Source organism: Elephantulus edwardii, unplaced genomic scaffold (genome assembly GCF_000299155.1).
Source record: "Elephantulus edwardii isolate Elephantulus edwardi_28Jun2011 unplaced genomic scaffold, EleEdw1.0 scaffold00244, whole genome shotgun sequence".
NCBI lineage: Eukaryota > Metazoa > Chordata > Mammalia > Macroscelidea > Macroscelididae > Elephantulus > Elephantulus edwardii.
Genome location: NW_006399994.1, coordinates 2,592,092 through 2,604,299, shown reverse-complemented (window position 1 = coordinate 2,604,299; position 12,208 = coordinate 2,592,092). Strand labels below are relative to the sequence as shown.

The following is a 12,208-nucleotide window of genomic DNA, read 5'->3' as shown; positions in this document are numbered from 1 at the left end:
TATGGTTTCGGAGAAGGATGGTATAAAACATTTGGGTGGTGGTGCTGCCTGGTGATTACAAAACCAGGCTCAATTCCCTGCATCTAGTGGACCTGCTCTGGGTGGGAGGTGGGGGGTGGCATTCTTTGTCAGGCCTCTCAAATGTTCTAATTTCTAAAAATCTGGGAATCATCAAATAAAGGGAATTGCAAAAAAAGAGAACCATTCCATTCACAAGGTCAAAGATTAGAAGGGGGAAAGTTACCTGGAGGCTATATAAGAGCCGGGTTAAATTCTGTATCGCTTGTATAATCTGAAAAATAAGATCGTAAGTGTCAAATGCTTTCTAATATGTTTTTTTTTATTCACAAATAAAGGAGAGTAGGATAATGTTCAGACCATATGTATCTCACCTCAGACTGTGAAGAACCCAGAGAGCCTCTATAGTCCACCTAAAACACATAAAAAATAAAATTAAAAACATTCTGCTAAGTAAAAGTTGCTTCTTAGCGTCCCAAAACATCTGACCCCTTGAGAAATCTCGCCCCTTCCTAGATTGGTTACCTTACCTCTAGAGCCTCTGCTTCCTCACTGAAATAAACACCCACTGAACTAAACCGCATACTGATAACCAAGAAATTCCTTCATCCCAACTCAGTATTTCAGATGCAACTCTTCTAAGCAAAGCATGATATTCTACCTGTTGAGAACCACACTGTAAACACTGGGTGTGCTCTGTGCTCACACCGTGGCTGTCTGCCAGGCCAGGTTGGCCCTCATGTTCTGGACATCTCCCCGCCCCATTAGGAAGATAGAGAACTTCTGGGCTGGCCTCTCACTCCATCTCAGTGCTGGTGATTCACGAAGCCCAAACAGCCAGTGACTGGGAGGAGAAACCAGACCCAGCCCCAACCCACAGGGAGCCCAAAGTTGGCTGCCTCCATGGTAGAGCACAACTCGAAGCCAGTGCCCCTGAGATCCCTCACTGCAACCCCTCAGGGTGACCCCTCACTGTGTGATCCCTTACTCTCGGACCCCTCATTGTGACCCCTCAAAAGCACTATCCTATGGGAGCTGGGCACTAGCACAAGGGAGGCCACAGGAGGCCATCTGCTCCTAGAGGGCAGAGCCTACGCCCCATTCTTTCTCTCCCCCACAGCACACATTAAGGGGACCAGTGGAGAGTGTTTCCAGTTTCCAAAATTAAACTAAGCATCTGCTTATTGATTGGCTGTTTGCCTTTTTCTATTGATACAGACTACTGAGTAGCAGGATACTCTCTACTTACTTGTTCAGGGCTATATTCTCAAAGGTAAGTCCTATCTCTCTGTCAAGTAACAGACACTGTTCCAATATTAGTTAAACGAATGACTACTGGCTGAATTGAATCCTATTCTACTCTGTAAGTAGACACTGCATATCTACTGTCTACTCTTCATGCTATGGAAGAGCAGCAGAAATCCTGCCCCTCTTGCCTGGTCTGAGAAACCTAAGTCTAAGTAACTGTAACCCTTCCTCATGTTCTGGGCTAAGGAAGTTGTGATAAATTAGCTGGATTTTGTGGTTCCTCCTCCCCCTCAAGTTCCTTTGCCTATATGACAATTAGTGATTTCCTGAATAGGATGAGGACAAAAGATGAGAAAGATGAAGTTTGGAGCCTTTTCAATCCATGCCTAGTTCTACCAGAGATGTTACAATTTAGGAATTGGACAGGGCCTGAGAAATGGAGGAACATTCTGGAACCACTTTCTTCCCTAAATGTATCTTAAGCCTACAGAGCACTTCTGCGTAGAACTCCAGAGTGTGCCTGCTTCCCTGAAGCCCACAATTCAATGGCTCCCTGGCAAAGAAGCCAGTCCTTCGGTCAGTTTTGGAGTTCTCTCTCTCTGGTCTTCTGTCCTTTCTACCCAAGCTCCATTGCTTTTTCAAAATACAGCTTACGGGTATGTAACTTTTACAAAAATTAAAATATAAAAATTGAGTTTTTCAAAATGAAAACAAAATAAACATCCGTTCTATTAAGCAACACGTGGTCGGTTTACCTCAAAGAACCACTTGGCTTGAGACAAAGCGAGAATGCTTGGCGTCGTCCTTTTAATGGAGTTGGCCCGCCACCTTGTGTCAAATATGCATAACTGCAGCTGGTGATTTACACAAAGGCTTTTTGCCCAAGGGGGTGGGTTTTCTTTTAGGTATTTGATGAGTTTTTAATAAATTCTATTAACAAAGTTACTGATAAATACTCATTGCACACATATTCAAGACTTACTGATTTTCAAAACGGCTCATTTATTAAGGACAACATTTTCCAGAGGCTAATCCAAAAGGGGCCTGTGCTTAAGTCATGGAAGATGTTATGAATGGGAGCCAACACCACGTTCCATAAAAATGCTTTTTGATCAGTTCCCTTCTTTACTTTTTTCCCTTTCTTTTGGCTATCAGTGCAAAAGTATTCAGAAATTATGGACATTTGTATTAAAAAGGAAGCCTGATCAGAAAAGAATAAAAAACAGGAGCATTTCATTATGAAACAACTTGGAAGATTAATGCAGAATAAGTAGAATAAAATACTACCCTCCTGGTTTTCATTTTGACCTGTGATGCTTAAAAAAGGACATTCAGTCACAGCTCCTTTTTCCATGGAGTGTTCATTTTTCAAAAAACTCTTAGTTTTTCAGTGGTATGTGATATCATAAAAACAGAAAACGTGTCATGTATTTTAGAGAACATCTGTGTATGTGTCTCACATGTGCCCATTTCAACATGTCTAACTGTGTGGTGATGTCTTTGATTCAATCTTAGGTAAAGCTAAATTCTCGAGACTCAAATCAGCCAAAGGAGAAAGATTACCCCTTCAAAGTCATTTTTTTACAGCTTATTTTTTTTTAATAATTTTAATGAACAATTACAGAGATTTTGGATTTCCATTCATTCCTTGCCATACTTCTCTCCCCGCCCAGCCCTCTCCCCCCTCCCCGCCCCCCAGTTCGCCCCTCTCCTCTAAAAGCAAAAGAAACACTCCCTCCCTGGTACACAATCCCCCCCCACCGCCCCAAGTACATTCCACTATGCAACCTTAAATATTTTTATTCCCTCCCTATATCTGGTATCTCAATTTCATATGACAGTAACAGCATATTTCATAAATTTCATTTTTTAAAGAGAATATTATAACTCAGGAAGTGTTTGACATCACTTTAGCTCAAACATTGCCCAGATTAATTCAGTCAATTGAAGAAAAAAAAAAGAAGCTGGAAATGTGAGGGAAAGTTTGAAAAAGAGAGGAAGGTCAAAGAAGTTGAACAAAGCAAGAGTACTCCAAAGTGAAAATTGCTTTAGCTACATTAGCTCCCCCAGCTTGCAAAGCAGCCCAGGGCCACCTCTCAACCAGAGAGCTGAGCCCCCAGAGTCAGCACGAAGCTAAGGACAGGCCCACGGTGTGGAAAGGAAGACAAGAAAAGAAGTCAGAGTGCAGACACACATATACACGTTCCGTTTTTAAATGTATTTTTAATAACTTTCCAATGGCTTCTTTGTTTACACCTGCATGACTCAGGTCAGAGCAAGAACATTTTCAAGCAAATTGAAAGTTTAAATAGAAATTCAAATTGAGAACAAATCAGGGAAATGCTTTTCAAATACGATTCAATGCTTTTGACAGACCAGAATGTGAGGTCATTGTATCATCATCATCATCACATAACATAACCAATGCTATCTACCAACAAATTGGTTAACGATACCTTCTCCCCTGCATCAGAGACCGCCAAGTTGGTTACCACACCCTGGATCTCAGGATCCACATCCCAACAGTCTCCTCCTTCTTTCCCTTCTGTGACTAGTGCTGGCAGTGCACCATCGAGACAGAAACAAAAAGGACAACATCAAACATCAGCCAGTGTACGCAGCTGACACATATTTTGAAATAAGCGATATGGTACCATCAGAATACAATCCCTGCCCTCATGGAGCTTACACACTAACAGATACCAAATGCACAAATGGCATAAAATGATCATCCACACTTTTCATTGTTATTTCTGGCCGCGAGGTGTCAAATGGATGTGTCTAAGACTGAGTGAGTACATTCTACAATTCACTTCACATAGTAAGAAAAAGCCTGTTGGGAGAAAGGGGGATTTTGAAACAGACACCATGGGGCGAGAGCAAGGTCTCTGGGCATACCCCTGTGCGGCTTCAAGCAGACATGTCTGATAAAAGGCCCCTGGGTGACCATGTGAGAGCAGACAATAAACGGGACTGAGAAGAAAGGCAAGGTTTAAATCCAAGACTGAGACTTCAAAGGACCGTGAGGGTGGCTAATACTTCACGATCTCACAGTCTGAACACAAACCAAGAATCTCTATTTCTGAATAATTTATTTTACAACCAGTTCCAAATGTACTTTTCCCCCCTTTCACATTTCTTGTTCATGCTCTAAATTCACATCCACAGAAGCAAACCCAGGAATGTTCTTAAAAACCAAATACAGATTTTTACTTATCCAATAATTCCCTTTTGGTGAGATCTTAGTGAGTTGTTTACCTATATGAACTCAATTAAAATATATGCTGTTATCATGCATTGATTAAAATTAGACTTTTCAAAGTAGCTTCATTGGAATCATGTCCAGTCAAGACCCTGGTAAAATATTCACTTAGTCACTCTGTTTAAACAATCCTTTTATATGTACCATCTTAATATTTTATTCTGGTAAAAGAAATATTTTGCTTTCTTCACTTAAATTAATAAAAATACTTTTGTATTTGGAAAATGAAAGTCCTCTAATACTCCGAGGGCCCCTTCTAATACATTGTTTGTACAGCGGAAACTTGGAAAACTTAAGTTTATTTGGCACGAATTGGGAAAAGCTTAGTCACATATAGGGAAAGGAAGTTATATAGGAATATTTTTATCTGTCACTGAAAAAAAACTAATATTGACCAAATTATTGGGTGCTCAACTTTTAAGGGAATCCCAAAGCCATTACCAAAGAATTGCTACTCTCTTTCTCCATCCTAGAAATGAAGAATGGAAGAAACAAAAATGGGTGAAGAGGCCAAAATTCAGTTCAATTAAGGCAGAACTGGAGGTTAGGCCAGGATCTGTATTCAATGTCAAGCTGGTCTGAGGGCTCTCCAGTAGAGACGACACAACAGAGAGTTTTTATATATTGTCTAGTCAGAACCATTCCACAGCTGACCCTCTAGCAGGTTTTCAGAGGCAGATAACTGCATGGGAAGACTGCCCATCTTTCTCCCATGGAGTGGATTCAAACCATGTGCTTTTGGGTTGACAGTACAACTCCTAACCACTAGGCAGGCCATCAGAGCTCCCAGAGAGCAGATTATATTTATCTACCTGATCTATTTACCTACCTTATCAGGTGTATAGAGGACTGAAAATAGGGGGCCTTGCTTTGTCTCCATTGTTGGACTGACAACTTCTCTATTCAAAAGCACAGAACTGACCTACTCAGTTCTAGATCTTCACTGAGGAATTCTCATTTTCTGTCAGCAATTCTATAGAGAGAACCACCTTCTTGTGCACTATGCTCTAGTTCAGCCTAGAGCTGAAGAGGCGTTTGGGGTGCAGAACCCCAGCCTCCTGTCTGTGCACCTCCTCTGCATGAATCTTATCTCAGAGCTCTATACACGTCTCTTGGGGCTCTAGCAGATGCAAAAAAGTCCCCATGTCACAGGAGAAGTGGAGACAGCCAGGGAGAACCTTCATCACCCGCCCTGCAGGGAGGGAGACGTGGCCGTGTGCTCAGAGCAGCTGTGGCCGAGGACAGGAGCCTTCCCAGCTGTCCCTGGGGTGAGGCTGGGAGCCGTGGATCCCCACATGTATTTTTAGACAGGACTTCCTCAACGGCATAACGAGGCTCTTCGTTACAAGGGAAATCATCCAGGGCAGAACAACTCCCCTGATGAATCTGGGCTCTGTAGAAATGGAAAACATATGTGCCCATTCTGAAAATAGAAACTCAGGATTAGATAAGGCAGAACCGGAGAAGGGAAAAGAAAGTATCGGGCCTGATTTTTTAAAAAAATTATATAATTAAAAATCTGTATTACTGTTGGATCTCTTAACATACCAACAAAACTGAGACTATTTAATCCTCTAATCTCTTGCCACTAAAGATTCAATATGTATCTTATATCTCATGTACATAAGAAATTGTGGAAGTAAGCTTTTCATCACCCACACATGTTGGAAAATATCCCTGATATGCTCTTTTCTCAGAAAACTTTGAGGTATTAAATACAGGTATATGGTACTTAATAATAATTTAGAAAATGGCAGCACATACGTCTGTTTTGTTTTGTTTGTTAGGAACAGGGAGGGTGTTTGAGTTTTGTTTGTTTGCTTTTTAAGAGACTACCACTCTCCTTTTGCTTATTATTTCACCTTAATGGTTTTTGCTCCATAAAGGCAAGAATGGTGACACTGAATCTCACATTCTTTGGGCCTGCTGTCAGGAGGGGCCAGCTCTTGGAAAGCCATCACGCTGAGGAGGGTGAAGGATCAGAGAGAGGAAGGTCTGGCACAAGATGGTCTAGCACAGTGATGGTCACAACAGACTCACGCATATCCGAGACACTAAGGACGGTGCAGGACAGGTAAGGTCCAGATCTGCTGTTGACAGGCCCTCCGTGAGTGACAGGCCACTTGACAGCACCAAGCAACAACAACCACTCAGAGTCTTGCAGCACTGGACCACAAGTAGAAGACAGGCAGGTGAGGCAAGAGCTCTGAGCTCTGTCCAGCAGGCAGGTGTGAGCGGCAGGGCTGCTTGAGTGGACAGGAGTGTGGACAGCGCAGGGTAGGGGCACTCTCATCCCTTCTCACCTGCTTCCTCCACATGCATCCTTCTCACCCCTTCAGCTTAAGCTGCTTCAACCAGCAGCTCCAACAGCAGCAATGACAAAAATAAATGGAAGTGGGTCCCCATAAGCTTTCAGTGTGATGTTTACACAGTGTCCAAAGCACATAATGTTCCATTTCATAGAACACTTCACGGATGTTAAGCGATGCATACCTATATTTCAATTACAACCATACTCAGAGTATAATTAGTTTCTAAGAAATCCCCTGACCAATTCTCTATGTTTTATTCTAACCTGAATTATGAAAATGTAGATTAAAGTCTTCTAAGTTTTTGCCCTTAACCACAACATCAACTCTTATCTGTGTGTGTGTGTGTGTGTGTGTGTGTGTGTATGATACTTTGCCTTCTCAATTGGTATAAATAAAGTTTAAAAGCTTTTATCCTAGTGGATTTCAGAAACCCTTTCTGAAAAATCAAAACGTTTTTGAAAAAGGTTATTTCAAAACTGTATTAATTGTTATTGTTGTTATATGTTGTCAAGTCAACTATGACTCACAGCAACACTAGGAACAATAGATCTGAGCTCTGCCCTGTTGTCCTGTTGTTGTTGTTGTTGTTGTTGTTGTTGTGTGCTGCTGAGTCATATTCAATCTACAACTGACCCTCCAGTGAATTTTCAGAGGCAGATAATCACATGGGAGGAGACTGCCCATCCTTCTACCACGGAGGAGCTACTGGATTTGAACAGTGTGCCTTCGGATTGCAGAGCAGCTTCTTACCATTAGGCCACCAGAGCTCCCTATCCTGAGCCAATCTCACTGTCTTTGAACACACCTGCCCCCAGTGCCAAGTCCCTGCATCAATCTATCTCATCTGGGGTCTTATTCTCCTATGCTGACCCTCCACCATTCTAAGCATGATGTCTTTCTCCAAGGACTGGTCCCTCCAAAACTGTATTAGTTAGTCTTATAAAAAAAGTACAAGGATAGGGTTTGGAGAAAGTGCAAAGTTTGCCTGGGAAACAAAGCAGTGTCACCTATCAACTTCTCTTTAAGTCTTTGTCCTTGGAATAGTAATGTTTTCATTATATGTAAAGTAACCTCACATATTTATTGTCCAATATGTTCCTAATACTTAAAAATATACCAAATCCTCTTGAAATAAGGACAGAGACATTGATTCCATTTCATGTTATCATTCTATGTTTCAGAGGCTGTTTTCAGACTTGTTGAAACAAGCCTGGGTTTTCACTTACATGCTGTCGACAGTTCTGGTCCTTCACTAGAACATCCCGGCCCATCATTAGAGCTGGGTGCATCATCGGTCATGCCAGATTCTGCACAACTTTCCTCTGATGACTGATTTCCATCACCTGTATGTGAGGCCTTCACTGCTGCTTGGAGGCTCTCAGCTAATACAAACAACAAAAACACAAATAGATACATACATATAATAACAGGAAGTTCTGGTGGCTTAATAGTAAGGAGTTATGCCGCCAACACAAAGGAATTCACCCACAGCTCTGTAGGAGAAAGATTTCCTCCTATGTGATTTACTGTCTCTGAAAACTCACTGAAGGGTCAATTATGAGTAAGAACCAACTCAATAGTACCCAACAGCAACAATAATCTACTATCATAAAGATTACAACTCAACAACTCATTGCCATTGAGATATAATCAACTTGTAGTTGACCCTGTAGTGGGTTTTCAGAGGCTGCAAATTACATGGGTGACTTTCTATCATTCTTCCACGGAGCAACTGATGGATTTGAACCGCCTGCCTTTGGGCTGGCAGCACAACTTTCAATTCACAGGCCACAAGAGCTCCCTCCTCATAAAGGTTACAGGCTGAGAAACCTTATGGGCAGTTTTGCCCTGTAACAAATGTGGTTGTCATATGTCAGAATCAATTTGACAATGAGAAAGTAGATGGCTGAGAATTCCTAGTTCCTCAAAAAGGAAGGTCAACTATCCAATATTGGTGTTTCAAACTGGGGAAGAGGGTAGAGAGAATGGTACAGCAATGAAGGAATGAAAACCCAAAATCCTTGTAAATGTTCATTAATACTAATAAAATTTAATAAAAAAATATTGGTGTTTGTCTCAAGCACTTTATATTTTTATGCCAAATCTGATTGCCTGCTTTAAACTAAAGAGCTAGTCTGTGACAAAGGTTGTATAATGGTTACGTGTTCAGCTTCTGACAGGTCAGCAGTGTGACCCTCCCAGTGGCCCCATGGGAGAAAAGCTCTAATGATCAGCTCCCGTGAAGCTTACAATCTTGAAAACCTATGTTTTGAAATCCTTGAAACCCACTCAGTACTTACTCTGTCTCGGAATTGACATGATAACACATAGAAATAGGCATTACAGGAGCCTTTAGACTTTGTCTTGTCCCACAGTACCATGTCTACCAAGACTACACTGTACATAGTAGGTGCTCAATAGACATTTGCTAAATTTGTCCAAAAACCCTTTAGTGAAGCAACTTACCTTCCTTCAGTGCTGCTGCCAGTAACGAGGCTGCCTGGGGAGGCTCCTTGGGGTCAGGTTTAATGAGGAGGTGGGGTTCTAGATGGACATCCTCGAATCCACTCAGCTCTCCAAGTTTGGCATAGATGTGCAGCTTCTCCTCCAAATACTTGCAAATTTGCTGGTCTTGGTTACTGAGTATTTCTATGAATTAGTATTTACCATTAGGTTATCATGGCAGTACAACAGAAAGGTGAGGCTAGGTGCAGAGGGTGGGGAGGGGGGGAAAGTGGGGTGCTAATCATAGGGTTGCATAATTTAATGGGGGATGGTGAGGGACATGGGAAGGATCTTGTGTTAAAGACACAATGAAAACCAATGTATTTGAATTTTGCAAATTAATCAGTATAAAACAAAAAAAAATTAAAAAGAAAAACCAAGCTACATAGAGATGTTGCTAACTAGAACATCATCTGGGTGCTGAAAATTATGAACATGTGTGCCTGCTAACCAGAAGGTTGTCCGTTTGAGTCCACTGGAAAGATTCTTATAAGAAAGGCCTAGTTTTTAATTTTAATAATTTTTAAATTAAAATATTTTTTGTTTAGTGTTTTATATTAAAAAAAAATCAGTCATTGTAAACCTTACGAATTTCAATTCTACTCAAACACACATGTCTTCACAAGTCAAATTGATTTGAAAGCCAGCAACTGTTGTCATCTAACATTGAAAGCACAAGTTATTGAATGGAACAGGCCCAGGGTCAAGTCCCAACTGTCCCACTCAGGGACAATGGCCTCAATCAAGTGAATTCAGACCTCTGAGCCTCCATTGTCCTCTCTGGAAACAAAGCACTCAATAAATGCTCATCCCTTTCTCATTCCCCTATTCCAGGAAAACTTGCAAAGCTATTCTTTATTTATTCAAGCTGTTTTCTATTAAGACTAAACATTAAGCTCAGGAATGCAAATCGAGGCGGCAGTGTCCATGCTGAGTAAATACCCACAAAGGAAAACAATACAGAGACCTGAACCTCTGAGGGTTGCAGTCAGTCTTGGCCAAAAACAAACACTGGTTTGTGTTCTTGTTTCTAAACATCTAATTTCCTTGACCATCTTTGCATGCATCGTTCCCCACCCCACCCCACCCCCGATTCTAGCATGTCATGGAATTCTTACAGTTGACAGAGACCTTAGCTAGTGTCTAATTTGGCGATTTTCAGCTCTCTCTGCCTCAGAATCACCTGATGGAGTTTACCATAATAACAACCCTATACCTTGCCCCCAACAGATTCTGATTCAATGGGTTGAGGGTGAGGTCTAAGGCTTTAATATTTTAACAAAACTCTCCCAAGCTATTTTAGTGTCCAGTCAGAACTGAAAACCACTAAGTTAGTCTATCTCATTCCTTTATTTCACAAATTTGGAAACTGAAGACAACAATTTGGTTCCTAACCGAAGTACTACAGCTCTGGCATGACAGTGCTGGTTTCTAAAACTGCACCATCAGCCACTAATGTCAATGCACATCTCCCCTGAATTGCCCAGAATTATTGTTTTATGTATGCTATGCACATACATTTCTATAATTTACCTTAATCACTGAGGAACAAGGAGGGAGATACAGTCTTCTCACTTGAACATATCATTTGTTTAGGTGATTGAGTTGTTTTATGGGGATTTGGGAGGGGGTTGTTGTTGTATTGAGAGAGTAAAGAAGAAGGCCTTAGCTGTAAAAGTCATGACATCTGGGCTTCCCAAATATGACAATTAAGTTTATGAGTCTAAGCAAGGTGGTTTGGTAAAACACTAGACTAGCTGCTGTTGCATAATATAACTTAATATGGTGTAATGTAATGGCTTTCTATAATGTAACCCAATGTACTATAGTTAATCAATTGAAAGGGAAGCTTCCTTTGAAAGAATTTTGCCTCCACACTGTACGTAGATATTCTGGTAGAATGCACTCTCTCCCTTCCATTCTGTATTCCTCTTGTTTCTTGACCTCTGGATCATGGGACATAAGTCCACAAAATTCTTCTGCCTGATGACTGATCTAAAGAATTTGGACTTGCCTGGCCCCCCACAATCATGTGAGCCGGTCCCTCAAAACAAAATCAATCAGAATGAAACCCAAAATCTCTGTAAATGTTCATTAAAACTAATAAAAAAAAGAAAAAAATCAATCTCTCTCTCTCTCTCTCTCTCTCTCTCTGTTTTCGTGGTTCTCTCTAGAGAGCTCTGACTAAGACGCCCAACATACAAGAAGGATGCCTTGGCCAGTGAGCTGGGAGCTGGGGTGCCTGCACCATACCTTGACACTGCTGAATTTTGGCCACTCTTGCTTCTGCTTTGCGTTTTTCTTCATCTGATTCACTTGTCCTTCCTCCTTCTTCTTCTTCTGGGCAACTTTAAAAGACAACAGTCAAAGGAGACACCTGAAACCAAATTCTGGCAACACAAATACTTATTATAAATTCTCCCTCATAAAGGAGGAAATTGGAACATAAACAGATGTCATCAGGCACTCAGCCAAGAGATTTAGATTTCTATTCTATATAAAGAGACTTCTGGTGGCACAGTGATAAAGAGTTGGGCTGCCAACCCAAATGAAGGCAATTCTAATCCACCAGCTGATCCACAGGAGACAGATGAAAAATCTCCACCCATGTGATTTACTGCCTCTGAAAAGTAACTGGAGAGTCAAGTCGGCCTCCACAGTACACAGTACATAGCATCAGATACAACATAAGGTTAGCTCTGAAAGACTGCAGTATTATTGTTGTTGTTGTTGTTATGTGCCGTCGAGTCTCTTGCGACGCATAGTGACCCTATGTACAACAGCCCTAAACTTCGCTCTGTCCTGTGCCAATCGCACTCTCTGACACTCCCATCCCAATTATCCCAGTCACTGAATCAATCCA

At 41.4% G+C, this 12,208-nt stretch overlaps 1 protein-coding gene across 1 annotated transcript in view; it reads right to left on the bottom strand.

The window, feature by feature from the left end:
* ARHGEF28 (Rho guanine nucleotide exchange factor (GEF) 28) overlaps nt 1-12,208 on the bottom strand; it is a 217,976-nt gene that overhangs the window by 54,594 nt on the left and 151,174 nt on the right. Inside the window, exons 20-25 of the mRNA XM_006899033.1 lie at nt 11,599-11,693; nt 9,307-9,489; nt 8,067-8,222; nt 3,723-3,823; nt 393-431; nt 245-292 (exon numbers count right to left, since the gene is read on the bottom strand). Of these exons, the coding sequence (XP_006899095.1) occupies nt 245-292; nt 393-431; nt 3,723-3,823; nt 8,067-8,222; nt 9,307-9,489; nt 11,599-11,693 (622 nt within the window). The remainder of the gene's footprint in view (nt 1-244; nt 293-392; nt 432-3,722; nt 3,824-8,066; nt 8,223-9,306; nt 9,490-11,598; nt 11,694-12,208) is intronic.